General features: G+C 38.8%; 1 protein-coding gene across 13 annotated transcripts in view; it reads right to left on the reverse strand.

The window, feature by feature from the left end:
* Cask (calcium/calmodulin dependent serine protein kinase) overlaps positions 1-26,151 on the reverse strand; it is a 344,733-nt gene that overhangs the window by 203,000 nt on the left and 115,582 nt on the right. For all 13 annotated transcript variants that reach the window (XM_021188353.2, XM_021188350.2, XM_021188347.2 and 10 more), the window contains exon 3: positions 6,275-6,380. In XM_021188353.2, coding sequence (XP_021044012.1) covers positions 6,275-6,380 — 106 coding nt within the window. The remainder of the gene's footprint in view (positions 1-6,274; positions 6,381-26,151) is intronic.

Raw genomic sequence — 26,151 nt, forward strand, 5'->3', positions numbered from 1 at the left:
ACTCTGGGCACTAAATCTCGAATGAGATTCTCTGGTTGGCAGCAGGTCACAATTTAATTGCTGGAAAAGACCATGGGAAGCTTGCTCCCCGGATCTTATGCACCATTCCCCTTGGTTGCAATAAACTAGCCATGGATACAGTAACATTGCATCCTTTTCATCTTTTAAGTGAAGCATCAACCCAAGAGTAGTCTTGGGGACTCTGAAATGGTGTTTAGAACAAAAGTCGATGGAAAAATTGGACCAAGAATCAAGAAAAATGTTACTGTGCTGCACAAAAATTGTAATCTGCATCATCATACATAAGAAAAATATCAAACAGACTAGAGAAGGCTATTTGAAATATATACATTTAAATAAATTAAGACACTACAGTCCAGATTTTCATTGTATGATAGGAGACAGAGACATTTTTGCTTATGTGGCAACTTTGCTGGTAAGTAATAATTAGTTCCACTTAGTTAATGAATTACACACACATTCCCTTCCCCATAAATTCATATCAGACAAAAAATTAAAGTTAAAAAGAGCAGTTCCAGCCTATTATCTCCTTTGTAAGCTTCAAAAATACAAACTGAGAATGTTATTTTAAAAGATAAAAAACTATTGTTTTCATGTCAGACGTGTTTAAAATCCATATTTAATTACTGTAAAATTCTCCCTGTGGTATATGTAATCACACTATAATAAGGTAATTAAAATTCCTTAGCCAGCCAATTTAGGATTTACAGCTTAACTCAAGTACCAGACACTACTAAAAACAAGCCCGAATGTGCTACCGAGAAACAAATATTTAAATTTTTTTGGAGGGGGGAGCACAACTCAGCCCTATCTTCAAATCTGAATCTATATTTTAAAATAAGTTTGGCAAATCACTACAAACAGGTTCATATTTAAGAATAATCCCAAAGCAATGGATATAGTGCCAGCACACACACTTTGAACTGTCTTCCTGTGAGTGGTAGGGGATTAACAATATACTCCCTAAGCATTACTTCTGCTTTAAAGGTCACTTCTCTCACCTGGTGCCACAAAGACCTGCATCTGTTCAAACTGAACTCAGGTATGGGACCTAGATACATACTTGCCTAAGATACTCTTCACAGGATTGATTTTCTGCCTTTCTGTCTTTCTCCCTCCCTCCTTCTTCCTTCCCAAGATAGAGTTTTTCTGTGTAGCTCTAAGGGTTCTGGAACTCACTCTAGCCACCAACTCAGAGATGCACCTGCCTCTGCCTCCCAAATGCTGAGATTAAATGTAAGTGCCACTAAGACCAGCTTGAATTTAGTGTTCTAAGTTTGGAAATATACTGCTCTAAATCCTTTCCAGTTCTACAATTCTGGTTCTGTGAGTCTATATTTAAGTATGCTTTTTATATTTACACACTATTTCTAATCATGCATATACCAACTATTTCCTAGGATTTTCTAATATCCAACAACATAATTATATCATATAAGTTCATGAGTGCAAATTAGAAGGAGTATTGGACACACATAGACCGAGGAGAAGACAGATATGGATACCAAATTTAAAAACATGCTGGTAATCCAAATATGTTCTTTAGTCTAGCTTTTCCCCTCATAAGAGCTTCCAGAAAGCCATGAAACAAGAAAATCAATGGGCCTAATTTGATTTGTTTCCTCTTTCCCTATCTATTATGTATTGATATAACATTATAAAACTGGAAATGATCCAGATCCCTCCTAACTTGAGCAATGAGCCCTTGAATGCCAGGGGAGCTTACATCTATTGCCAGGAATATGGACCGAATTCTGGAATAGCTTAATCCACACTGCAGCTGGAGATGCATTCTCTTTCTGGGCCAGTAGGTGGAGGCACACACAAGTGTACCAGCATTGCTCTGTGAGCCATAGGATCACAGTTTCTGGTTTGCTCGGTTGAATCCAAAAGATGAAGAGGTAGAGAAACTGGGCAAAGATGGCTGTGAGGATGGATTTATAAAATAATGGTAGAGAAGAAGAGCTTGATATTTCTATTTTGGTTCTGGCCTTTTAAAAAGAAATCACTGTTATTTTAGCTGTGAATTTATAATCTACTTTCAGATCCCTAGAGCTCATAAAAAAGTTCTAAATTTAGATAGCTGTCATTTAAGATTCATGTTCAATTAGGAAAAACTGAATGTCAAGTTAATAAGATATGATATTGAGAAATTATTGGTGATTTTGTTAGGCATGATAATAGTGTTATCATTTAAAACAGGGGTGTTTCTGGTGAAATAAAACTGCTGTAGCAATCTCCAGTGGCAAATGATAACAGGAAAGGATAGTTTGAACAGAGAATGACAAATGTTTTCATAACTGCTAGAGCTCAGTGCTGGCTTTCATTATATTAGTCTCCCTTTCATTTGAAAATTCCCAAAATAGAAGGTGGGAAAAAAAAGAAAATAGCTACATTCTATTAATTTAGGCTAAGATTAAGATTAGGACATTGATAAATGTTTATCTTTAATGAGATGTCATCTTCAGTCATTAGATTATTTTAATCACAATAGTATATAAAATCAGTCACAAAAGTCTCATAAGGACTGCATCAACACTAAGAAGCCCAAATCCTAGATTTTATGACAACAAAGAGCATCTTCTCTGTACTAGTGATATTTTAGGGCCCCTGATACAAGCAGAATGGGGATCAAAATTTACACACATTTTAACATGTTGCTTTCTGTACTTGTCATTTTAAGGTATATGATTAAATCAGCTTTTAGTTCTCTCAGAATGAGGCCCCTTGGTCTTGCAAACTTTATATGACCCAGCACAGGGGAAGGCCAGGGCCAAGTAGTGGGAGTGAGTGGGTAGGGGAGCAGGGGCGGGGGGGGGGTATAGGGAACTTTCGGGATAGCATTTGAAATGTAAATAAAGAAAATAATAATAAAAAAATATGTTTAGAAACAGAGTTCTTGCGGGAAGAATAAAATTAAACCAGAAAAGTGATTTTAAAAGAATCATCTTAAAATTGAGTGGGATGTTGGCGGTCCTCTCTAGTCTCAAAGTAAGACCCTCTACCTTCAGCCATTTTGGATGGATACAGATCCTCTTGAGTATAAGGAGGCAAGTATGTGCCCTGTGGAGGGAGGGGTTGACGGGGTGAAGGATTTGTAAGGGCAGGACAGGGAGGAGAGGTGGGGGGGGGGGGCTGCAATCGGGATGTAATGTGAATTTAAAAATTGACAGTGGCTTCATTCCTGGATTAAATCTTATCATTAGAGACCCTTCCTTACTTAAAGGTGAAATTTATCACTTGTAGATTCTCGTGGTGGCCTGTAATGCCACAGTGAACAAGCACATATTCTTACAGATCACAGTCTTTCAAATAACTGCAGATACTGAGTATGTTCTCCCTACATAGGCATCTTAGACTATGAAAATCAATACATTTCTGGGTATCTATAACTCCAATTTTTAAAGGTGTATTTATACAAATACACTGTAGTTGTCTTCAGACACACCAGAAGAGGGTATCAGATCCATTACAGATGGTTGTGAGCCACCATGTGGTTGCTGGGATTTGAACTCAGAACCTCTGGAAGAGTAGCCAGAGCTCTTAACCTCTGAGCCATCTCTCCAGCCCAACTCCGATGTCTTTTAAGAGCTCTTCCATGCCATGGCACTTCATTTGGGATTTAAGTATGTCTAAAAGTACTCAAAATCTTTCCAAGGGATATCTGAACTATAATTTTTTTCTTGAAAAATTACCTATTATTATCGTGAGCACCACACTATGCATGTGGAAGTCAGAGGACAAATTTCAAGAGTTGCTTCGCACTTTCTACTTTGTGGAGGCAGGGTTTCCCTTGTTTCTGCTACACTGTGTACTTCAGGCTAGCTTGCTTGACAGTTTCCGGGCTATTATGTGGTGGGGATTTAACTCAGGTCATCAGAACTGGGCAGCATGGTCAGAGCTTTTACCCACTGAAGCCATCCTGCTGGGCTCCGGAACTAGGATGTTTTAAAGCAATCAATTTCCATTTCCTCCCTTACCATAACCTAGTCTGCCTGAAAACAAATTCTATGATGTTACTTTTCCTTTCATATTTCTGGATTTACAATCTGCCTTCTCAAAAGAGCAACTATCCTCAGAAGCCTGTCTATCTTCACAGACAGTCGGGGAATGCAAAGCCCCTGGAACTAGCCTAGAAGCCAAGCTGAGCCCCGAGGAAGGAAAGGAGCTCTCACCTCATAGCTAGACAATGTGTTCATAAGAGAGCTTGGACTATTTTAGAATTTAAAATCAATGTCATCGGGATGCCTATTAATGTTTTAATTTTATTCAAAAAAAAGTTAGATTTTTTTTTTTGACAGAAATCAAGTCTGACTGGCTCTATGACAGAGGATTGCCTTTGCCAGGTAGATCACATAGTACACACTTCCTTAAATGTGAAGGAAATATAGCTAAAAGAATATTCAATGTGCTGAAAGAAATTTTCTTACAATAAAAGATTTAATTTTTATTTTAGATTTTATTTTACACACAGGTATTTTTCTTGCATATATGTCTATGTACCACATACATGTCTGGTGCCTACAGAGGCCAGAAGAGGGCAAGGGATCTCTTGCAATTGCAGTTACAAATAGTTGTGAGCAGCCATGTGGGTGCCAGGAATCTAACCCAGGTCCTTTCCAAGAGCAGCCAGTGCTTTTAACCTCTAAGTCATCTCTCTAGCTCCATAATAGAAGTTTTTATATATCAACTTATAGCAGACCCAGCTCAAAATTCTAGCATGTTTGCCAGTCAATGTTTTGAAGGCTGTGACTCTACAATGGAATTTCCAGGTGTTTTTGTTCTGGTTATCCTTTTCTATAAATACTGTGGTGTATTGCTTACTATGAATACTCCAGGGTGAAAAAGCAGTGTATAAGGGTGGAAGTGTGGCTTTGTTTTGAATTCTATATACTTTCTAATTAATGTGGCCTAAGATTCTATTCAGGATTTCTAAGCTATTGTAAACAACTAATCAAAACATTCACTTATGTAGCTGAACTTTTCTTCAATTTGAGTTTCTTTGTTTCAGCTCTTTGGATTCAAACTTCTACACAGATAGATAAAGTATTAGCGAGCCTTCTATAGGGTGCAACTTGTAAAATGCCTCCCCGAGGTTCCCACTTCTTGCTATGTAGGTCTTGGTATGTGAGCTTGAGCCAATGACTCATTTCTAGATAATACAATATGCCAGAAGAGATGTGCAACTTTTGGAATTAGGTTCTAAGGCTGATGTCTATCTTTGTTGCTTGCTCTGTCAAAGCTAGTAGCCATCCTAATTTTTTTTTTGTCCACGTGACAAGGGACAAAGAACTGTGTCTGGCCAAAGGCTCTTGGGAGCTGAGTCCCTCACTCATCACATGATTGCTAGCAGTCATGTGAATGAAATTGGAAGCAGAGTCACCCTCAGCAGAGTCTTAAGATGCTCTGGCCCTTAAGTTAGCATCTTGTGAAAAAATCTAGAGCCAGAACACTTGTCTAAGTTGAACTTCATTCTTGATGCTCAGAGAGTGAGATAATACATGGATGTTGCTTAAAAGCCACTAAATTTTAGAGTAATGTATTTTGAAGCAATAGACAATGAATACATGAATACATCATCTTATTTTGGTATCTTGAGTACTGAAGCTAGTATATCTTCCTTTTTCTATTTTCCTAATCAAGGTCATGGATTAATTTTAAATAGAAAGATTAAAGACAAAATATTGTATAATGGCATCCCATAAAGCTTTACATAATCTGTTTGAACATTTATCCAAGCATCTATAGATTATTTAGTTGTGCTTGGCTCATACTGCTCCATCTTAAACAAACTTATGTGAATGTCAAAATGAAGTAGTGTATTGAAATCAAGACACTGTTAATGGTGAAGTTTCCTCTTATGGCAATATGATTACATAAAAAGAGAAAGTTATGTGTGTTATTATACATTTTGAGTTGCCAGAGAGACTTTCTATGTGGAATCCTCTACTTTCATCTCCCTCTTCTTCACTAAGATCCAAACTCAAGACTTTGGGGGACTCTAGGTCATTTTAGAGCCTCTTCTCTGAAGAGTACTGACAATGTAAGGGCACTTGATATGGGCAGCTTTTGTTTCCTTTGCCATTTGTCCTTAAATGAGAAAATCCCCCCCCCCTTTTTTTAACCCGTGACTTCAGGTTTCTTGACACAGATTGAGTCCACAACTGTTGCTAAACTTGAAGAAAAAAGTGTTGAGATTTTCTGCAACCAATATCATTTAAAACTTTACTCAAGAAATAAAATGTACACTCACAATTCAAAAACCATGTAAAGCATCCCATCTGAGCTATATGTCTCCAACAGCTCTACAATGTGTGGATGCTTCAGCATATGACAGATACTGGCTTCCCGCTTTAGATCTGCAAAACAAACACACAGCACACTTCATTAGGTAGGAACAAGAGACAATTAGAGTGAAGGATGAATGAATGGATGGGTGTGATCTATGGTAACATGAAGACTTCTCTGTCTAAGAAGATGAAATCCCCCATTTAAACTAAGCTTATCTTCTCACCCTTTCACGTCTATGGCAATACAACATTCCATCATTGTCAGCTTCCATCCAGATATGGGAGGAAGCTTTTACTAATAAAGGTTCTCATTCCTTTGTGCACAGAAACAGCTTGTCTCAAAGTAAAATAAGTGCATGTATATTCCCAAAAACTCTTGCAGTCAAGTTTCAGCCTCCAAATTGATAACTTCTCCTCGATCTGCTGACAAGTAACTCAGTTTATTGTTTTGAATTTTACCTTTGTCTTACTTTCCCCTTTTTTTTCAAATTTTTATTGGATATTTTCTTCATTTACATTTCAAAAGCTATCCCCAAAGTCCCCTATACCCTCCCCTTCCCACTTCTTGGCCCTGGCATTCCCCTATACTGGGGCATATAAAGTTTGCAAGACCAAAAGGTCTCTCTTCTCAATGATGGCCGACTAGGCCATCTTCTGCTACATATGCAGCTAGAGACACGAGCTCTGGGGGTACTGATTAGTTCATATTGTTGTTCCACCTATAGGGTTGCAGACCCCTTCAGCTTAGCATTTAGAGACATTTCACGGAATTTATGTGGAATATAAAAAGAAATAGTATGGTTCACACAGAAAGGCACTGTTCCCACAGCCAAAGTTAGAATGAATCAATTGATTAGTTTTTGCAGTGATGGAAAAGGATTTCAGAGTCTTCTGTATTATAAATATGTGGTCTGTTGTTAAATTACAGCTCTAGCCTGGGAAATTTTTAAATATTACCTATAAAACATGTTGACTAACTCAGGATCTTTTAAAGAACAAACAGATAATGCAGGTAGCACTGCCATGTATAAGATGAAAGTACTGTTTGCAGCTGGGCATGGTAGCATCTGTTTGTAATCCTAGCACTTGGAAGGTGGAGGTAGGAGGATCAGGAGTTCAAGTCTACCTATACCTAGATGGTGAGTTTAAGGCCAACCTGGGCTACATGAGACACTATCTTATAACAATAACAACAACAAAACAACAACAAAATAATCCTATTTGGAAAACAAAATTAATATCAACATCCTCACATTAATGTTGGGCAGGGACATCACTTGTTTTGTATATAACTAAAGTCTTCCACTACTAATAGTGCTAAACCTGTTTGCTGATGCATAAAATACAATGTGGTGTTGTTATATTTGAAGTAGAAGGGGAGACAAGAGAGTACGAAGTCCACACTGCACAATGCAATAGACAACATGAACTCTCTTTTTTATTTATTAATTCAAACAGTCCTGTCATCAAGAGTAATGGTTGCAGATAAAACCTTACAAAACCTACTTACATACAGGCAACATAAAGCAAAGAAGGCAGTACAGAATAGGTACCATGAGAAATGGAGAGATCAATAATACAATGCTGAGAAAGTCAAGCGCATAGAGAAAATAAAGGTATGTAAAGGTTGGAATCTGAGAAAAAGCCATGAACATTCTGAGCTGGTAAAGTTCCAAGGAGAGGAAAGTCAGTGTCAGGAACTAGGGAAGTCCCGAGTGAACGTGTGCTATTGACATGTGGACAGCCATGTCTAGGACCCAAAAGCCCCAGACTCACGGGAGTGGCACAGCTTTCTCTAAGTGAGGCTCAAATGGATGGCAAAGCCTTCCTGGGGTCCAAGTGGGAATGTTGAACATCTAAGAAATAAAGAAGGTGGATATATAGGGAAGAAGTGAAGTTCTGAGTGAATGTGTGTGGTTGACAAGGTCATACATGGCAAGGAACCCAATGCCTTAGACCCGTGGGAAATGGAAACACTTCTCTTGACTTAGGCTCAAGGAAATGGCAAAGCTTTCCCTCCTGGTTCAAGTGTGAATATGAAAGTGTATACAGAAAATGCTCACAGTAGCTTTTACTCTCCTCCACACAATGTTTACAGTCTGAGGACTGTTTCTGTTCAGACACAGCTCCTGTTATGATTGCCAAGCATGCCTGCTTGATTTAGCTGTATACCATAAGCTCTGCCTCTTTGATTTAGCTATATATGATAATCATGCTGAGCTTGGGGGTTGGGGGAGTACTACAGCTTCTCCATCCTAGAGCACAGATCATTTGAATCCATCTTTTCTTGTATCTGTCTGTTTTTCTTCCCTCATCACTCCTAGGCAGGGTCTTGGAACCCAGGCTATGGAAGGATGTGGCAGGTCAGGGCTGAACTTGGTATACAAGAGACCATTGTTTAATGTTAGATTAAAATTTATCAATTCCCTCACTGAGCTGAAAACTCCAACCATTCTGTGAAGTAGGTACAATGCTGATGAGGAAACTCCCTCAGGATTGGAAACCTGTTCGAGATCATACAGCTCGACCGCTATTACAGGAGTGAGCTTTGAACCCTGACTCCAAAGTCAGCAAGCTTTCCATTATGCTGTGTTATGGATATGGGTGTGATCACAGATAAAGAATCTGGGCCAAAGCAACTTTTGCTTATTTGCTCACTGTGGTTGTGAAGGAAACACTGTTTGAGGCATTCAGTGGCCCTGCACTGATAAAAAGTCCAGAGAATCTGGAAACAGTGTGGGTCCTGCCTTTGTCTCTTCCACCAGCATACCAAGTACTGACTTCTAGAAGTGACAAAATGGGAATGGCGAGAGGCCATACGGTACCTTCAGAGTCTACTAATTGGTTTCAAAGGGCAGTGCTAAGATCACAACAAGAAGCCATGTGGGAGAGGGTCATGCAGAGCACAGCATGTGGGGGAAGAGGCCAAAAGGTGTGTGTGTGTGTGTGTGTGTGTGTGTGTGTGTGTGTGTGTGTGTGTGAGCGTGTGTGTTCACCTCAAAAAAAAGGAAGAAAAAAAAAAGGAAAAGACTGGGGCCGAGGAAAAATGCCTTTATGTTCAAAACCAGTTGGGAAGGCCCTGCAGGAGGAGAGCGTGAAGTAGTTGCAGGGCTTGTGTAGAGAGTTGCTAACTAACCATGAGGAAGGTCTTTAACAAGTGTGTTGGAGGACCAAAGTGAGCCTAATGACATCAGATGCCTGTATGGCTCTCTCCTCTCAAGAATGTTCTACTTCCCAACTCCAGGGCAAACATTTTATCTTCTCTCTAGTTTCTCGTTTTATCAGAAGTCACCCTTTCATCCGTCTGTTGTTCACATTAGTGACTCCCCCTTCGTTTCTGTTCTGATGAAAGGCAGCTTTAACTCTGCTCTGACACTCATGAAGCAAACACATTGAGTGTTTGCCACAATCAAGCCTGGTCTCTTTCCCACTCTGCAGTTTCTTTTCCATTTTGCCCCTTTCATGCAACTACACCATGTTTCAGTTCCCACTCTGCTACATGACAGCTTTGTTACACTGAAAGCTTTTAGTAGAAACAGATCTGCCAAAGGCCCCCTGCGCTCGCTCGGCATGGCGAAGGGCTGAAAAAGCTCTTAGTTTAATACCTACCACTCTCCAAACAAAGGCAAAATTTCTGGGGCCCCTGCTTTCCAATAACCGTGTGACATAAATGTCGGTGAATCTGACATTTTGTAGCCAAAATGCTGACAGGATAGCACAAAACTGACAATATGAAAATAAATTTGAGATGATAAGGACAGCAATGTAAAAAAAAAAAAGCACAATTGTTTTCCATAATTCAAGTATCCTGTAAACAGTGCAAATAAAAAACATACTTTCAAAAAACAAGTATCAAAATAAAAATTAAATTAAAAATGTCAAAAAGCATGAATATATTGTATATGCATTTTAACTGTAGATTCTAGAAGTAGGAAACTCAAATGGTCATTTGAAAGTGTGAATAAGGAAACGCGCACCTGTTGAGTGCTGTTAAGTCGATGATGACATAGTGGGGTAAAACTACTTTTTGCCTACATGGTGACTCACGAGGCAGGGATGGAAGAGCTGGAAAGCAGATGGTAATACTTTGGCATGACTGTGTGACTGTTTACAGATGCTAGCATGAAACCCACCTGTGAGGAACATGGCTTAGTGAGGCCATCTCTGCTTGGAGTGACTGCTTGGTTAGTCACTGGCAGCCTTTACCTTCCTCCCTTCCCCCTTCTCTTTTCCCCCTTTCTTAGGAAATTTTTGAAAGAGATGTTCAATCCTTGATTTCTATATTTAGTGCCTTCACATTTAACTATGTAACTATATTTAATCAACTCATTTCCTTTTAAAAGAGGCACTAATGATACTTAATTTTATAGCTCAAGTCAGTAACATATTTAAATTAAATCAGCATACTATACAAACTTAAAACTACTATTAATTTCCTAAGAAGTTAGGGATGACCAATAGCAATACTATCGTGAGTGCCATTGCACGGTACTAATAAATAGTGCTGTGTATGGCACTAGAATTGGCTTTTGGTCTCTTAAATAAGGGAAAGCTAGAGAATCTGTTTCAGTAATAAGTTTAAAAAACGATTTTCCTGAAAAATTTTATTATTCATTTTACAACCACTTATTAGAGTTCATAAAAATTTGGTGCCATTTAGTGCTGTAATTCTGCAGCAAGCTTATTTGACAATGGTTAAGAACTAGGTTTGTTATTTATAAATATGATTGAAGGAGCAATTTCAACAAGGTTTAGCTTTGGAATAGCAATCTCAATCTCAGTATCTGTACTTAAAAAGCCTACACATAAGAGTTCAGTTTCCCAGGAACCTTCGATGAAGATTAGATAAGCGATTTTAACATCATATTTGACCAAATATATGAAGAATATTATTTGAACACGTACTTAAAATTAATAAAATGTTACTTTTGTTCTCTTTGAGAGCCAGTGTGTGTGTCTTATATTTAGTCTATATAAAAATAGTCTAGTCACAATTTAAATGCTTAATAGCAACATGTGAGTAACAGCTACAAATGTTACAGCTCTAGATAGACTTGTTTTTTTTATTACCTTTACTTATTTATCTGTGTGTTCATGTGCACATGTGTGACAAAGTTACATGTAAACATCAGAAGACAACTTCTGGAAGTCAGTTCTCTTGTTCCACCATGTGTTCCACAAATGTTCTCAGGTCATCAGGCAAGGGACTTGATCTGCTGAGCCATCTCACCAGCCCAATTTGCATTAATTCTTATTTTTTTCTATGACTCCCTCCCCCATCAAATTCATACCCCCAAACTGCCAGGTAAGCATTCTACCCATAAGTTACACACCTCAAACTCTCTTGTGCCATTCTTGGGCAGACATTTGCAGTTAATAATTTAAAAAAGAATCTAAATTCAAGTATGTGTAGTTCAAAAATGTCTATAAAACTTTATAGCTTATCTTAATAACTACAATTTATCAATTAATAACTAAAACTGAAGTTTTTCCACTATTGTTAATCTAAATCATTTATTTGTTCTGTCATTTAAAATTATTTTTATTTTGCTTAATTTACCAAATAAGATGGTATATAGTTGTATACAACGTATATAGCTGTGTGCTTCAAAACTTAATGGAATGAATTGTTTTATAAATTCTACACTAGAATATGCAATAAAATATTTGAGATTTTCATTTGTGGTTCTTCAAGCACCCACTTCAATCAAGTACTTACTAAATAATTGTTATCACCCTTGTGAGTGTGTGTGTGTGTGTGTGTGTGTGTGTGTGTGTAGGTGTGTGATCTCATTTTACAGAGAAAAGAAAATGAGGTCCTAGTTCAATGATATAAGTTGCTGAAAAAAACCACATAATTTCTAAATAAAGTATAAGACTAATAACAAAAGCCCAGTGCTCTTGACATGACTCCACTATGACACCTGGGACTGTGTAGTTTACATATGTCCCAAGAGCTAACAGGGAACAATGCTAACCCGATAATGCATGCCTGGCTGTGCAGCTAGCAAAACTGTAATACACTCCAGCTTCTTCCTGTTGCACTGTCACCACTGATGGCCAGAAGCCTGACATGGACTTCCTGACAAAGCACAGAAATACTCTTATCCACTTCTAAATAATGTCTAAGTTGTATCATAAACTCAGCAGTTAAAATTCACTAAAAGCTGACCCAAGCTCTAAACTCAAACAGAATATCCTAATGTCCTAGAAATAATTAGGGCCAGTAGTAATGTGTTTATTTAAACAAATGTTAATAACAAAATAAGTAAATGAAATCAGTATTGATAACATCTTCCCTGTTGTCATAAAATTAATAACCATATGATGTTTTAAGAAAGGAATCTAAGCAGAGCCTTGGAGAAGTTACATTAGTAGTCATTGCTGTTGCTGAATTCTACCTTCATATAATAACCAATATGAAGGCTAAAGTACAGTTCGGATTTGCTTTAATAATGCTCTTTTTCTATAAATCAAGAAATACCTTTCAACTAGTAATGATCTGAGGCCCCAAAAGATCCTCACAAGTTATTTCTTTGCTCTTTTACACATTTTACTCCTACCTCTACAATTTTTATTATTTCTTTCCACACACAGAGTTCTGTGCATTTTCTAACTTCTTTGTGTTCTTGCCCACGTTTTATTTCTATAAGCTAAACTCTCATTTGTCTTTTGAAGAAGAAAGGGAACTGAGGATATTTGACTAACAAGTTTTTTTGTTGTTTTCTCAATAGAGAAATGTAAATTGATTAGAAATTACTCTTAATTGCACCAAGTATTTCAAAATGAATGAGAGTTTGGTAATATATTTCTCAAACTTTTGGGTTCTGGTTCAATATAACAAATACATTAAAGCACACTGCCCAGTTTAATATTAAACTCAAACTAAATCCAATACTATATGTACAAATACCAATCATCTATAAAATAAAGCTTATTGTGATAACTACTTGTCTTTCTTTTTCATTAGGATGAGTTGTTAAATAGCTGCCTAAAAATATTACTTATTTACTTTGGTTTTAAGTTATAAAACTGTCAGAACATTCCTAATGTATATTTAAGTAGTAGAAATCTTTGGTCTTGGCTTCTGGGATGGGAGATAGCATGGAGGCCAAAATGTAGGTAGTGGAAGCCTCTGCCCGGTTCAGGTATTCAGGTGGCGGATCCACTGGGATTCGGCTACTGGAGGATTTATAACTTAGAATAGCTTACAAATTAAAATGCTAGTTGTTGCGCCCAGCGATTATGTTACCTGTTTATTCTGAACTAAGTTTGTGTGGTGTTTTCCTTCATGCAGTGACTCAACTGGGTTCCAGAGAGAAAGCAGATTTTCACCTGCCTGACAGACTCCATCCAGGGATCAGCTGTGGAGCTGCTGAACTCTGGACTTGTTGAAAGCTAATGTTAACCAGTTCAGTCAATGTGATTGCTCCCTGTCTTTCATGCGGATCAGCTAATCAGATGATTTTGGTAAATGCCCTATTGCTGAGCCTTTGACTAGCATTTCAGCCTTCCCGAGATCCTTTGCAGGATCCTAATGTCAGAGAAAGCAGATACAGAAGAGAGATATGACATTCATTGTCCCACTCTACAGGCTGGAATGCTGGGTCAAAAAGGAACCCACCACCCAATCATTGTACACTCTCAAAAATAACCCCATGACTCTTGTCAGGTTTTGTAACAACGTTTGTATCCTTGCCTCATGTATTGATGATTTGGCAAATAAATGTTTCTATGTTTGGATATTTGTTTAATGTAACTTGTGACAATTGCACTGTCAGTAATTGTATGGGTCCAGCTTTAATGTAACTGTATGATGGTAATTTGATTAATTGTATATCTGGCATTGTACAAGGAATTTCTGTTATGGCATTTTATCAATGTTCATTTGTTTTGCTTCCAGTTAATATTTCAAAACCTTGGTATTCAGATCGAGGTTTACATGTGTTGAATAAAATTTTAAAAAGTTTTGAGCAGACCTAATGATTTGTCTAAAAGATGCTAAACCCCTGAAATTCAGTGCTGCAAGAGCAATTGAGGAAGAACATGCCTCCCTGGTCTTCTTGTACTCCCTGGTCTTCCCAGTACTTGCCTTGGGCACTCCAATGGTTAAAGGATTATACATGTTGCCACTTGTGGTTAAGTGTGCCTTCCATTTCTTTTTGAACATCCATGCAGATCTCCAATATGTGGGGCTCAAAACTATAACTGAATAGGTTACATAACCTACTCCAGAGGCTGGTAGTCAAAGATGGTAAGATTCTCTCATAGGTGGATCAACCTAAGACAGGGCATGAATGCCCTGTGAGATGCCAAATCTTTAAAATTTAGACTTCATTTTAGAGAACCTGACCTAAGTTTGAACTCAGGTAAATTATCTCCTTGGTACCTAGCATTAATTTCCAAGTTGCCCCCTAATAAAACCTAAGCCTAGCTCCAGTCTCTAGGCTAATCCCCAACTAGACCAGCATGTCCAGGTTATACCCCCCAAAAGACCAGTGTCTCCAGGTTATTCCCCCAATAAACCTACACCCCAGGTTACAAGCCCACCCCTTGCCTAAAGACCACCAATGCAGAAGGGAACACAATGATCTGACTCCCAGCACCAGCCAATTACATTAAAGGCCACAGTAGCTTTTCAATTAGATGGTTACACATGCACTCCCTACTTGTTGCTTATTATAAAGCCTTTCCCCAGTAGACATTTGGGGCCCTCCCACCACCAAACGATCCTATGTGATGGTGGTGTGTTGAGGAGGGGCGAGCTAGCTCAAATAGAATAAAGACCCTGCTGTGAGTTACATCAAAAAGTTTATTGATCTTTCTAGTTGGATATTAATAAATGTTCCAGGTGACAAATTCAAAGTTCTTTATTAATATTTATCTTCTGATATATTAAAGTGTCTTTAAAGAAAAGCATCTGCTTAAAAGCCATTTGTGGGTAAGAATCAACATTAGATTAAAAAGAAACCAACTTATTGGTTTCAGAAAATATAGCCTTCAGTATTCTGTGCAAGGAGTTACTCAACCACGAAAATGGTGGAAGTCTTTTGGGGGATCCAACTAATAAGACATGTTAATCAGACAGCTAAAAGAGTAAGGCAGAGGTAATTGATACCCAGAGCAAATCAAGTTCACTGCTTCATTTTCTCAAATATATGAATGACCATTGATAAAGAATCAACCAAACCAGGAGCTGGTTCTTTGAGAAAATCAACAAAATAGATAAACCCTTAGCCAGACTAACTAGAGGGCACCGGACAGCATCCTAATTAACAAAATCAGAAATGAAAAGGGAGACATAACAACAGACCCTGAGGAAATCCAAAACATCATCAGATCCTACTATAAAGGGCTATACTCAACAAAACTGGAAAACCCGGATAAAATGGACAAATTCCCAGACAGATACCAGGTACCAAAGTTAAATCAGGATCAGATTAACGATTTTAACAGTCCATTTCCCCTAAGGAAATAGAAGCAGTCATTAATAGTCTCCCAACCAAAAAAAAAAAAAAAAGCCCAGGACCAGATGGGTTTAGAGCAGAGTTCTATCAGACTTTCAAAGAAGACCTAATTCCAACTCTCCTCAAAGTATTCCACAAAANAGAAACAGAAGGTACTCTACCCAATTTGTTCTATGAAGCCACAATTACTCTGATACCTAAACCACACAAAGATCCAACAAAGAAAGAGAACTTCAGACCAATTTCCCTTATGAATATTGATACAAAAATACTCAATAAAATCCTTGCAAACCGAATCCAAGAACACATCAAAATGATCATCCATCATGACCAAGTAGGCTTCATCCCAGGGATGCAGGGATGGTTTAATATACAGAAATCCATCAACCTAATCCACTATATAAACAAACTCAAGGACAAAAACCACATGATCATCTCGTTAGATGCTGAGACAGCATTTGACAAAATCCAACACCCCCTCATGATAAAAGTCTTGGAAAGATCAGGAATTCAAGGCCCATACCTAAACATAATAAAAGCAAACTACAGCAAACCAGTAGCCAACATCAAAGTAAATGGAGAGAAGCTGGAGGCAATCCCACTAAAATCAGGGACGAGACAAGGCTGCCCACTTTCTACCTACCTATTAAATATTGTACACGATAATCTGCTTGTGGACGTTGTACATCGTGGTGCGGAGCCTAGTGCGCACCACGATGTACAACGTCCACAAGCAGTGTAGATAGCTACAATGTACTTACATATAATAAATAAATAAATCTTTAAAAAAAAAAAAAAAAAAAAAAAAAAGAAGATGAAATGCATTCATTTGTTAAAGCTCATTAGACTTAGATGCATTTATTTTATTGTACATAAATTTTGTCCAATAAAGTTTAAATAGCAAAAAAGTTATTATAATAAAGCAGGAGTTTAACTAATTTGTCAAAGTAACAAACACTCATATATCTAGTGCATACTAGTTCCTGATATGTTAACTAGATTTACTTCCTATTTTTATTTATTGATAAATAAATGTACTGGGGATGCCCCAAAATATACCAGGATAGATTTCCTTACTACTTACTTCTCTCTACCAAGTCTTTCTCTATTATGAAGGCACTGCAAGTGAGGTGAAAAATTTCCTCAGAAAACAACTTATGATCTAGTTTAATATATAAATAAGTAAATAACTAAGACCAAGGATGGCTATGGTACAGTGAAATTAGTACCAATGGTTTTAATTACATAGCATTCCCCATCTAGTCATAAAATGCTTTTGTCAACAAAGTATCATAGAATAGTACAAAAGCTGTGCACCACAGTTAGCATCTGGAATCCCTGCAATTGCAAGTCCAAGGCAGAAGGATGCAAGGCCTGGGCTACAGAGTGAAACTCTCTCAAAAATAAGTATGAAACAAATTTATATCAAAAGTATCAATTTTGGCATTAATTGTGGAAAACACCAATGAAAAGAATAAGGTAGTTGTTTTATTAAGCACTGTAAAATCAGGGATAGAGATGTAGTTACAAATTCATATATATAACCACCAAATTATTTGTATAATTTATTTTGATGGCCTACTAACAAAGTGTATTACCAAGAGAAGCATACTAATAGGTGTAGGTAAACAGCCATTTAGTCTTAACTTTTTAAACTAGTCACAAAGCTTGAAAAATACTAGAAAATTTTTAGTTCAAAGTAGAATCACCCAGCAGTTGCCAGAAAGTAGCAAAAAGATGTTTTATATGTAATAAAACTCTGGTGTAAGGGAAGAGCCTTCTGAAAGGGCTCTATTTTCCCGGTGTTTTAATAAATTTTAGGTGTATTATACTGTCTTGTTCTCAAAACAAACCTTTCATTTCACTGTTCATAAAAATAAGGAACTATCTTATTTAGCACTCAAAATATAGTAGCTATCTAGACACACAATTTAAAACTTCTTTGGAGCCAGAACTCATTTCAGAAAGTCTATTGAAATAGTAGGTGATCTGCCTCCAAAGAGTCTTTGGTGACATTTAAGGGAAGCACAAAAGCCATGAGTAAGGTCAGGATCAAGACAGGTAATTGCCTACCGTACCTCCTGGCTGTTATGACACGGGGAACTCAGGCACTGCCATACACCCCAGCAATGAGCAGTTTTGTGAATAACTGTTGAGGTTTCAAAAAGTAAAACTCTCATAACATTTCAGCTGTTTGCTGCCAAACTCAGCACTGTGCTATGTGAAATGTATAAAACTACCATTAACTGTGTTCCTCTATTCTTTGAAAAAAAAGTATAAGAAGTTCCCTTGGGGACATTCTATGCAGTCCAATTTGCTGTTTCCCATCTTGATATCAAAATAATATAAATTATGTACTAATTAGTGTATAAATGTTTACAAGAATGAAATAAATATATTTTGGAGTGTCTGCCAAATAATGACACTGAAGCTCTTCTCTAGTTTTTGTAGGCAGAATGCCAGAGTGTGCATTTTCTTACTCTGTAAAGAATATACATTTATAATCAATCTTCTTTCCTCATCTTTTTCCTCTGAATAGCTCTTTTGCCAGTTCATCAAACTGGGGATGAATAAAACAAAAGTTTCCTTAACAATTGAATTGGAGAGGCCTCTCACATCTGATTCACACATAGCTGAGTGGAATCCTCTGAGCTAGTGAAAACAGTCTGTTGCGAGGCAGATAGGCCGGCCTCACCTCCTCTTCATTTTAAGAATCAGTGGTCACTTAGTCATAACAAAAGCCTTAGCTCATGACACAGCATTACATTAAACAGTTACAATGGGCCCATTATTTAGATCATTCTAGATAATGGCTCATTTCATATAAAGTTTTATAGCAGCTTTTTTGGTTTCACTTAGGACTTTCCTGGCCACAGTACTGAAGGTCCTGTGTCTTGGGAAGTTACCCTTAGTCACAGCAAATCAGGCCAATCGCATTAGTCCATAGATCTGGCATGTACCTCTTAGAGTACTGACACTTTCTGCAAGAAGGTACTTGTGCTGACAGTGTAACAGACTTGTAGTCAAAGGTCCATTTAAAAACCCTGTTCCCAACAACCAGTACCACCCCGCTTAGAGCCTTACATTCCTCATCTGTAAAATAGGAAGAGTAAGCGAACAACTTCTACTCAGGATTATGGAGAAGCCTACAGAGTTCATAAAGCACAGGAAAGCACTTTGTCTAGTGCATAACATTGAACATGGTTCTTTTGTCTTTGACCATTTTTGATAAAAATTATTCCTTCCTATCTTTACCAAAATCATTTGAACTAAGTTTAAAGACAAAAAGATGGCAATGTGAATACCCCATCACTAAGCCACACTGTTATATAGTTCAATCCAACTTTAACATGGTAAATTTTCATCTATAACTTTTCGGGAAATCATTTACTTCTTGGAATTATCCTCAGACAAACCACTGTTTCTCCTCTTTACAGCTGCATCACCTGTCCGTTGTCTTTCTGTATCACCTGTCAATTTCCCTTCCTGCTATTAGCCAAGTTTCAGTCTTCATCAACTCTTGTCTGGACCACAGCAGAAAATCATCTAATGTGCTCCTTTACCTTCAGTTTCCTTTTTTCATTCTACTCATTAAAGTGTTATAGGAATTTAAAGCAGCTATTATCATATACTCCAAACCCCTTCACTGTGCTCTCTTCCATGCATTAAAATGTTATACTCTTTCAGGGTGGCTTTGATTTTTACCTCCAACCACTTAACTAGAGTCCACAGACTTATTTAGCAGCATAACTGGAATCTAAGGCCTTTTTTTCATTTCACTAAAAGATTCCCACGTATCTACATTTCAGCTGCTTTCCTTCAGCTTCTGACCCATGCTTATGTGCTTTAAAATGCACCTTTTCAATTTTTTTATTTATTTTTTAAATTATTCAATTTACATCCAAAATGCTACCCCCTCCTGGTCCCATTCTCACAGAATCCCTCTACCATGCCCCACCCCATTCGCCTCTGAGAGGATGGGGCCCCCTGGTTATCCCCCTGATTTAAGTCTCTGCAGGATTAGGTGCATCCTCTCCCTCTGAGGCCAGAAAAAGCAGCTCTGGGATACAAATGTGCTGGAAGCCTCAGTCTAGTCCATGCTCTTTGGTTGGTGGCTTAGTGTCTGGAGGCACCCAGGGGTCCAAGTTAGTTGACACTGTTGGTCTTCCTGTGGGGTTCTCACTCCCTTCAGGGCTTTCGATCTTTTCCCCCAACTCTTCCATAGGGGTCCCTGACCTCAGTCTAATGTTTGGCTGTGGTTCTCTGCATCTGTTTCAGTCAGCAGCTGGATGAAACCTCTCAGAAGACAGTTCTGCTAGGCTCCTGTCTCAAGCATAACAAAGTATCATTAATAGTGTCAGAGACTAGTGCTTGCCCATGAGATGGGTCTCAAGTTGGGCTGGTTATTGGTTGGCCATTCCTTCGGTCTCTGCTCCATTTTAATCCCTACATTTCTTTTAGACATAACAAATTTTTGGTCAAAAGTTTTGTGGGTGAGTTGCTGATCTTATACCTCCACTGGGGCTCCTGCATCCTTAGTCATCAAGGAACACAAATGAGTATGACCCAGAGATTCTACCTTACACCAATCAGAATGGCTAAGATCAAAAACTCAAGGGATAGCACATGCTGTCAAAGATGTGGAGAAAGAGGAACACTCCTCCATTGCTGGTGGGATTGCAAACTGGTACAACCACTCTGAAAACCAATTTGGCACTTCCTCAGAAAACTGGAAATAGTTCTATCTGAAGACCCAGCTATATCTCTCCTGGGCATATACCCAAAAGATGTTCTACCATATCATAAGGACACACGTTCTACTATATTCATAACAGCTTTATTTGTAATAGCCAGAAACTGGAAGCAATCCTGATGTTCCTCAACCAAAGAATGGATACAGAAAATGTGGTTCATTTAGAGTGGAATACTATTCAGCTAATTAGGACATCATTATAGAACTAGAAAATATCATCCTTAGGGAGGTAACCCAGACCCCAAAGGACATGCATGGTATGTACTCACTGACAAGTGGATACTATGCAGAATACCCATGACACATCCCACAGACACAAAGAAGTTAAACAAGAAGGAAGGCCCAAATGAGGAGGCTTGAATCTCACTTAGAAGGGGGACACAATAGTCATGGGAGACAAATGAAGGGAGGGACCTGGGTGGGAGATAGGAGGAGGGTAGAAATAGGGGCAGGGTAGGATCAGGTGTGGGGAGAGTCAAGAGGCCCAGAAGCCCAGGAAAATGAATAGAAATCTGCAGCTGGTGGGGGTGGGGTGGGGTGGGGTGCATCTCTAGTAAGTCCCAGAGAGACTTGGGTTGGGGGAGGCTCCAGGAGTTAATGCAGGTGTCCTTAGCCGAGATGCCTAAAAGTGGGGTCATGAAACCTAAAAATGTACCTTTTTTGAAACACACAAATTGATTCTCATAGAAAAGGAAGGGGACTAGTGGGATGGACTGGTAGAAAGAAACTGGAAGGGATAGGAGGGTGAATATGGCCAAAGTACATGATGTACTTGAGTAAAAATATCATTATGAAATGCATCACAATAAATGTTCCTTCCCCATTTACTACTTCATATGCTTCTTTACCCTGATGAATGTTACTCATTCACCTAAACCCCATTCCCACTCAGCCTCACAGCTGTTTTTAACAGTCTTCAGCAGAGGTAGGCATATGCTGCTGTGATGACATAGCAACACTGCACTCCTAACCCCCGCACCCCCATGCCTTCAGAACTCAGTATTTACCCACTTTGCCTGCTGCTGGGGATTCTGCCAATCTTGCTGGAAGGCAGCACCCATTCATCCTATGTCTATTGTCACATAGAAGCACAGAGAATTCTAAAAATGGACATTACTGCAAGCCATCATTGCGATACTCTTCTTTATGTTCACATTTTACTCAGAAAGAAAATGAGGCCCTGGTAGACAAGAGACATGCTCAAATTCCCATGGCTAATTTATAACCCAAGTGAAAGATGAGCATAGGTTTTTGATTCCCAATCCATCCAGCACTCTGTTATTCCATACTTTCTATGGAAGATGATGCTAAAACCATCCAAACTTTGAGGCAATCTCTTCTCCTTAGCATACTCACATTGACTAGACTAGTCAGAGAATGGTTAAAACATACAATCTATATGCAACAAAAGGGTGTGAATATTACCCTTCACATTTTGTTACCATGACTGCAAATGGAAAACTTCAAGGTACTGCCACCACAGAATGCACCAACTTTAGGCAAAGTAATGTATGTTTGACATTTCTATGCCTCTGAGTAGTTCATATACTGTACTATTCAATAGTATCATATGGCTCTAAGGTTTTTCTTGGAAAAAAAACACTTAAGATCAAAGGTTCTGGGAAAATTTAACAATTTAAGGGATTTATATGTGTATCTGTTTACTATTGGTTAACTAGTCAGGAGCTGAGCTTTTAAAAAGAGCACATCTGACCTTCCTCCACTAGAGGGAACTCAAAATCACATGTACTTAACAAGGAAGTACAGTATCACTAAGATATATATATATATATATATATATATATATATATATATATATATATATATGTATATATATATATAGTTGGTGGAGACCCTCTTGTTGCCAACTAGGTTCTTGTCTTGCCCTTTCCAAGAATGAAGTGGGCAGGCCGCCAAGAGTGTACACAGTAGAGGTACTTTATTATCACAGGATTAACAGTCTTAAATGAGATTAACCAATTTTAAACTGGAAAAACTGGTCTTTATGGGACTGGAGGGAGGCTGGAGGGGGTGGGGAGGGGAATCTCTACAAAGTACCAGTGACCTGGGAGGTGAGAGGGAACTCATAGAGCCCACCTCCAGTAGAAAGACAGGGCATTAAGTAGAGGGATGGGGTTGCCGTCCCACAGTCTAAAACTCTGACTCAGAATTGTTCTTTTCTAAAAGAACTGCAGGGACAAAAATGGAGAAGAGACTGAAGGACAGGCAGTCCAGTGACTGGCCCAACTTGGGATCCATCTCAAGAGGAGGCTTCGATCCCTGACACCATAACTGAGGCTATGGTGTACTTAGAGACAGGAGCCTAGCATGGCTGTCCTCTGAGAGGCCCTACCAGCAGCTGACTGAGACAGAGGCAGATGCATACACTCAACTGAACTGAAGTCAGGAACCCTCATGGTTGAATTAGGAAAAGGCTGGAAGAAGCTAAGGAGGAGGGCGACCCCATAGGAAGACCAGCAGTCTCAACTAACCTGGACCCCCTAGAGCTCTGACACTGAGCCACCAACCAGGCAGCACACACCAGCTGACACACATACAGCAGAGGACTGCTTGGTCTGGCCTCAGTGGGAGAAGATGCACCTAACCCCAGGGAGTGGGGAAGCCTGTGGGGGGCATCCTCTTGGAGACTGAGGAAGGAAGAATGGAATGAGGAACTGTGCGAGGGTAGACAAGAAGGGGGTAATGACTAGACTGTAAAAAATAAAAGTAATTAAAAAGAACAGAATAGATGTGAACTCTTGGTAGCTTTGGGATACTAGCTAGAAGTGTTACAGCTATGAAAAGTGTTATGACTATTGTAGGTCTTTGGAGCTGTAGGTCCGAACACTTTCAGTTCACGATTGGGTGGGTCTCTGGATGCAGATCCTGAAGGTACAGAGGTCTTACTGTATTTAGCTGGTTAGAACCAACAAAAAAGCTTCTGGAGACAGATCAAAAGGCTTACAACAATCTGAGAAGCATTTATTCAATACAATCTACAGAATCTGGGGAAGAACAATGAGGAGCCTCCACAATGGAGAGCCAATGTACAGGGGGTGGGTGTACTTACTTCCCCAGTGTTTTGCAAAAGGAACTGTTTTAGGGGGTTCAGCAGCTAGATTTCAGATCTGCTCCTTAAGGTAAAAGTGCCTTTCAAGGTGGAATAGGTGACCACTTTCTCCAGATATCATACTGAGGAAGGCCTGGAGTGAACAGGTGAAAATGCGAATGGAGCAGCTGGTCCTCCACCTTCACTTCCAGAGTTCTCCCCACTTCATTTCCAGGTAAACTCTGAAGATTTAGGAGAAGAAGATGACAGGGTATAGTCACCTCTTTCTGAACAGCTCTGAACTGGGAGAGAGCTGCAGAGGTGGTTTGGTAGCTGACTGATAACTCCCATCTTCTGCAGCTTCCTAGTGTAAAAGGTCTATTCCAAGTACATTCAGCATCTGGTGAATACTGGCAGATGTCATGCTCTCTGGCCATGGGATATCTATACCATTTGATTTTGATAGAGAACCAAGAGGGCATCAAGTCATACTATACTCTTCCCTATAATATAAAGCCCCTGTTACTACCAATAAGGAGAATCTGCATGGAATGGCCAATGAGATGTGAGGTCCCCATTCCTTGGCATTATTCAGATTAACTAAGGTTAGTCACCACTGGGTCTGCATGCCCACACAGGACTGCTTTATAGGAGGAGGTGACAAAAGACCACATAACACAACAGAATAGAATGTATATAGTTTAATAAATCATGTTTGAACTTTATAAGTGAACCAGTATTTCCATTTAAACAATGGTTTAAACCCATATTTCTCTACAATTTCTGAAAGTTCTTCATAGTTTTGCTTCATTGTATGAGAATTTCAGACGTGCATGTAAGATGTTTCGATCAAATTCATCCTCCAGTTTCCCCCAATCTTTACTACCCCTTGGAAGCTAGCTAATAATTTAATAAACAAATTGTAAGTTAATAGCTTAAAATAATGAGCTAGGAGGCAGATTATATTGGATAAGTAAAACAAATTTCAGATAGGAGAAAGTGGTCAGTGGATCAAAGAAAGTCGAAGTCTAACTGTGGCTAGTATTATGATGTGCCGCCTCAATCTAGGATGGTAGGGAGTATAAAGGACTTACAATATAGGTATAGCACAATGACTTTATTATATGCTACTTCCCCTCAACAAAAACACTGTCCTGGAGAGGAGGGGGTCTCATACAAGACCAAGAAGTAAAGGAAACAGGAATGATCTAGGAAGTAAACTGAATCTTAAAAAGCTACAAAACTTCTGAAAGTCTGAAGATTTACAAGCTCCTTTGCAAAGTTATCTAAGCCACAGCAACTTCCTGGGAGAGGGTACTCTTTGATCAGCCTCCAGGGAGCACCAGAGACACAGCTTCCATTAATTTCCACCTATGCTGGGGTTGGCTTTTCAGTGATGCCTTTAAGATACTCATGCTCCTGCAAGTAGCACGCCATCTATACTCCTCTAAATTCATTTCCATAAGCTAGATTTGATTGAGATAAACGGTTTCTTTGACCTGTTGTTAGTGCTCCAGATAGAGTAAATAGTGGTTTGTTTATGTTTTCCCAGTAAAAGTCATGCAACAGAGTCCATCATTGCATTCTAAGACTATGCCTACTAAGGCTATAATCAGCTACTGATAAAGGGATGAGACAATACTAAAGCAAGTTTATCCTTGTGAAATATGGGATGATGGTCAACCTTGGCTTAAGGAATCCAAGTATGCTGTAGAGGTCCAAGCACCATTAAAACTGTCTAAGAATTTCCCATTCTGTTCTTCATTTATTTTTTCTTTCCCTCTTATAAAGGATTCAAATATACACAACCTATAAGGGCTTTCTCAGCCTCCTAAGGGTCCTTACCCACCCATTCCACTCACTGGTCACTTCCCAATAAATGTCTTATATACCTAATCATTTCCCAATAACTGCCTCTTTGTAGAGCCTGAACTAACATACCTCCAACAAGGGAAGACTGTGAAAAGCAAGCTGGCTATGCTTATCAAACTACTGAAGAAAGTTCACAAATAGGAGGCATTAGGTATTTTCAGAGTAGTAGTGCTGGTAGAGTAGAAAACAAGAGTACCCGATGACCTTGCACAAACCCAGTCTGTGACCAAGTAATTTACTCTTCCTTTACTTTCTGGAGACCTTGGACCCCAGATACATTGCTCAGGTCAAATGAAGTGCTGTACTTAAACAGGATAATTACTTAGAAATTTCATGTGCCAAACAAAACAACTTCAGCCTCATTTAGTTAATGTTGTCTAGTGGAACTCATGTAATTAGGCTTAGATGTTCTTGTGTGTCTCATCGTATCAGCAGATACATCTTTCACTCAAGACAGGCACACAAGACTCTTCCTTATCAAACTGACTGGGTTAAGAATAAAACAACAAACAAACAAAAAACCCAGCCCCTACAGATAGACAACTTATGGGGCTGTCAAAAATGGCTCAGTTCTTTTCTGATGACTTACAGTTAAGTTACTCCTATATCCACATTTTCTAGACAACTGTTGAATACTCCCCTCAGAAGGAAGGAAGGAAGGAAGGAAGGAAGGAAGGAAGGAAGGAAGGAAGGAAGGAA

The sequence above is a fragment of the Mus pahari genome, chromosome X (genome assembly GCF_900095145.1).
Source record: "Mus pahari chromosome X, PAHARI_EIJ_v1.1, whole genome shotgun sequence".
NCBI classification, from domain to species: Eukaryota; Metazoa; Chordata; class Mammalia; order Rodentia; family Muridae; genus Mus; species Mus pahari.